General features: G+C 40.0%; 1 protein-coding gene across 1 annotated transcript; it reads right to left on the bottom strand.

Moving 5' to 3' along the window:
• Positions 1–606: 606 nt before the first annotated feature.
• On the bottom strand, positions 607–1,536 carry LOC142245200 (olfactory receptor 6B1-like). Its single transcript, XM_075317737.1, has one exon. The coding sequence runs from the start codon at positions 1,534–1,536 to the stop codon at positions 607–609; it is 930 nt and encodes a 309-aa protein (XP_075173852.1).
• Between the last annotated feature and the right edge of the window lie 2,417 nt (positions 1,537–3,953).

Genomic DNA, 3,953 nt, shown 5'->3' with positions numbered 1-3,953 from the left:
ATACGGACATGCTGGAACGAGCACCACGTACCGGAGAGATGCACTGACAGAACCTAGCATGACGTCATAGCCATGTGACCAGTCTGTAGCCAATGATATAATAGACACGTGACTGGTCACATGCTATTTTGACATCACGATAGGTCCTATCATCAGTGCTGGTTACCGGGAGGACGCAGCAATTATCGGAAGGAAAAGCGGCGGGAGACAGAGTGCAGGACGCGTTGCGGGGACCTGTAAGTGTTATGGCAATGTTTATTAACTGTATGTGTACATTTATAATGTGTTTTTATGTGTTTGTGTTTGCCTGCCATTGGTTTCAATGGGGTTCGAGAGGTTCGTCGAACGGTTCACCGAACCGAACTCGAACGCAGCGTCCGTTCACCGGACTGAACTCGAACCTTCAGAGGTTCGCTCATCTCTACTCTTGAGAAGAAAGATAATTTTTGAGAACAAGTAAATTGCAAAGTTGTTTGTATTTACAAGCACTTTGCAATTTTAATAATTTTAAATAATTAATATGGCAACCTCTTTCAATTATGGTTTGTCAAAATTAGGCATCTAAAAAATTTTTTTTAGGGTTTTATTAGAAATCATATCGTCCTTTCAGCTTTTCAGAAGTTTGTAGACAGCCTCCTTCACTTCCTTGTTTCTTAGGCAATAGATGATTGGATTTAGGAAGGGTGTTACCACCGTGTAAACAACAGACACCAGTTTGTTGGAATTAACCGACTGAGCCTTGCTTGGCCTAGCATACATGAAAAGCGTTGTTGAGTAGAAGATGACAACAAGAACCAAATGAGAAGCACAAGTGGAAAAAGCTTTTTTACGGCCACTGGAATGTGGGATTCGAATGATTGTTGCTAAAATGCACATATAGGAAAAGCAAGTTAGCAAAAGTGGCCCTAAGAGGATGACAAGGGCAAGAATAAAGTCTACAAATTCAGTTTTCTTCATATCTGTGCAGGCGAGGTTGAGTATTGGAGACACATCACAATAAAAATGGTTGACCAAGTTTGACCGACAAAAAGTTAGCTGAGAAATAAAGTAAATCTTGATTATAGATATCACAAAGCCAGTGATCCAGGTGCCGAATGCCAGAAGAAAGCAGAAATGCCAGTTCATTATAGTGACATAATGCAAAGGGTTGCAGATAGCTACGTATCGATCATATGCCATGATGGTTAGGAGTACACCTTCAGTACAGCCCAAGAAGAGGAAAAAATAGAGTTGTGTCATGCAGGCGGTCAATGTAATCCGATTATTTTCTGTGAGGAATATGGACAATAATTTGGGGACTGTGACTGTTACATACCACGCCTCCAAGAATGACAAATTTCCAAGAAAGAAATACATGGGTTTGTGTAGATTTCGGCTAGTCCAGATAATGAGTATGACCAGAAGGTTTTCAACCGTTGTCAAGATGTACATGAAGAGAAAAAGGAAGAAGAAGAGAATCTGAATAGGATGAGAGGAAGGGAATCCGATAATAATAAAAGTAGTGATCATGTTTGTCAGATTTTCTTTTCCTTCCATGGTCAAAAACTTGTCCTGGAAGAATTCACAATTATATTGGTCTCTTCGTAAAAAAAATGTATTGCATCAAAAAGCAAAATACACAGTGTATATACTTGGTAAACTATCCAGACTATAACATATACCCAAAGAACCTGAAGTATCATTTTTGTGTTCTTTTATGGAGCACCATTTCGGAGTGGGATAGCCAACATAGTTACGGGAACTTCCATAGAGCACAGTGTTTGATGTTCTCAATTACTAACACATTGCGCAATGATACCTTATCCTACTCAACCTCCTGTTTCAGACACTTTCATTCTTCCTTGCTGTGGTAAGTCTGCAATATTTTTAATTAAAAGCATTTTCTCATCTTATTAAATGATGGCATTTTGATAAAATTTGCCATCATGTAAAGAGGTTTTCCTTTTTTGGAATGCCTCTGTCTCCTCCACTGATGTTTGAAACTGTTTTTTTGCCAATCTTTCCCTGGTCCGGAACTGAGTCTCCAACCCTTCTCCCGGAATCTGTTATTCTCTGCAGTGCTGATGTCCCATTGATTGCGCTGCAGCCAATCAGTGATCTCAACATCTCTGAGTGCCTCATACCGTCAATGCAAGCATAGCTACTGAGGTCAGTTATTGGCTACAATGCTGTTGACGTGATGTCACCGCTGCACACAATAGCAGACATTGAGAGCAGTGGTGGTGACTCAGTATTAGACCTGGGGAAGGTAAGCATAGCGTAGTTTGTTTAAAAAATAAACAAAAGTTGTAATGTGTGAAGAGGGATTTTCAAGACCCAGATAAACCTTTTAATGATCAGGGGGTCAGACCCTGGATTTTTATTGTGTCTGACCTTAGTCTTCTAAGTTACATGCTGCAGTTATAACTGGGTCCTTGCAGTATGCTGTAAATGACATCCCTCTAAATGGCACTATTATATTGTCATGCATACAAATTATTAAAGCCAGTCGGAATTCTACAATAAAAGTGTCACCTAGTGAAGAACACTAAAGACAGAGACATTAAAAATTAGAACAATTAAGGTATGTGTGTACGCTAAGTTTTGTGTGCAGAAATTATCAGCATAAAAATCTACACCTTCTGGCAAAAAAAGCACGTTTTGGTGTGTTTTTGGTGCATTTGTGTGCCCAGCGTTTTTTTTTTTAGTGAAATCAATGCATGGCAGGGCTACAAAATACAGGAAAAAAATGTACTAACAGTTGACATGTTTATCCCAAAAAGACCCCCATGGACAGATAAATAGTATACACCTGCCCCTAAGGATCAAAACACCATGAAATAAAATATATGTATTTTTTATTTGAATAAATATTAAAAAATAAACTGACAATTAAAAACAGTAGAGGAGCAAAAATATTCAATAATAGATAAGGAAATTCAAGAGGCAGTATATGCAAATATAAATACCCGTGGGACTACAATAAATAGGTAGAAAAAATATCTAACAAATAAATAAAGTCATTTCAAATATCAATAAATATATAGCCTGATAAACCTACAAAATGTTTCTCATAAATATTCCTTATGCACAGCCATCAAAAATATAAAGTGCATAGTGCTCTAAAGTGAGAGTGCTGCAATTAATATGGTATAAAGAATGGGTTTAGATGTGCATTACCTATGTGCAGAATCCGTGGAATTCACCTGCCTGCTACCAGACGCACGTTTCGTCCTGCGTTGGACTTTCTCAAGGGAGAGTAGTATAGAAACTTTACCGCCTCTTGAATTTCCCTATCTATTATTGAATATTTTTGCTTCTTTACTGTTTTTAATTGTGTCAGTCTATTTATTAATATCTATACAAATAAAAAATACATATTTTTTATTTATGGTGTTTTGACTCTTAAGGGTACTTTACACGCTGCGATATCGGTACCGATATCGGTAACGAGTGTGCCCGCCCCCGTCGGTTGTGTGCCACGGGCATATCCCTGCCCGTGTCGCACAACATCGGTGACCCCCGTCACACGTACTTACCTCCATAACGACCTTGCTGTGGGCGGCGAATATCCTCTTCCTGAATGGGGAGGGAGGTTCAACGTCACAGCGACGTCACATGGCAGCCGTCCAATTGAAGCGGAGGGATGGAGATGAGCGCGCGGAATATCCCGTCCACCTCCTTCCTTCCACATTGCCGGTGGACGGAGGTAAGGAGATGTTCGTCGCTCCTGCGGTGTCACACATAGCGATGTGTGATGCCGCAGCAACAAGGAACAACATCGCTACTTACCAGAGAACGATTTATGATTTTGGAGCGACCTCTCCAATACCAACGATTTTACCTCTTTTTTATCGTTTTAGGTCGCTCAGAGGTGTTGCATGCTGTGATGTATAACCTGGCCGGATGTGCATCACAAACACCGTGACCTCGACGATATCTCGTTAGCGATATCGTAGCGTGTAAAGCCCCCT

This window comes from Anomaloglossus baeobatrachus, chromosome 1 (assembly GCF_048569485.1).
Source record: "Anomaloglossus baeobatrachus isolate aAnoBae1 chromosome 1, aAnoBae1.hap1, whole genome shotgun sequence".
NCBI classification, from domain to species: domain Eukaryota; kingdom Metazoa; phylum Chordata; class Amphibia; order Anura; family Aromobatidae; genus Anomaloglossus; species Anomaloglossus baeobatrachus.
This window is presented reverse-complemented; position numbering and strand designations above follow the sequence as displayed.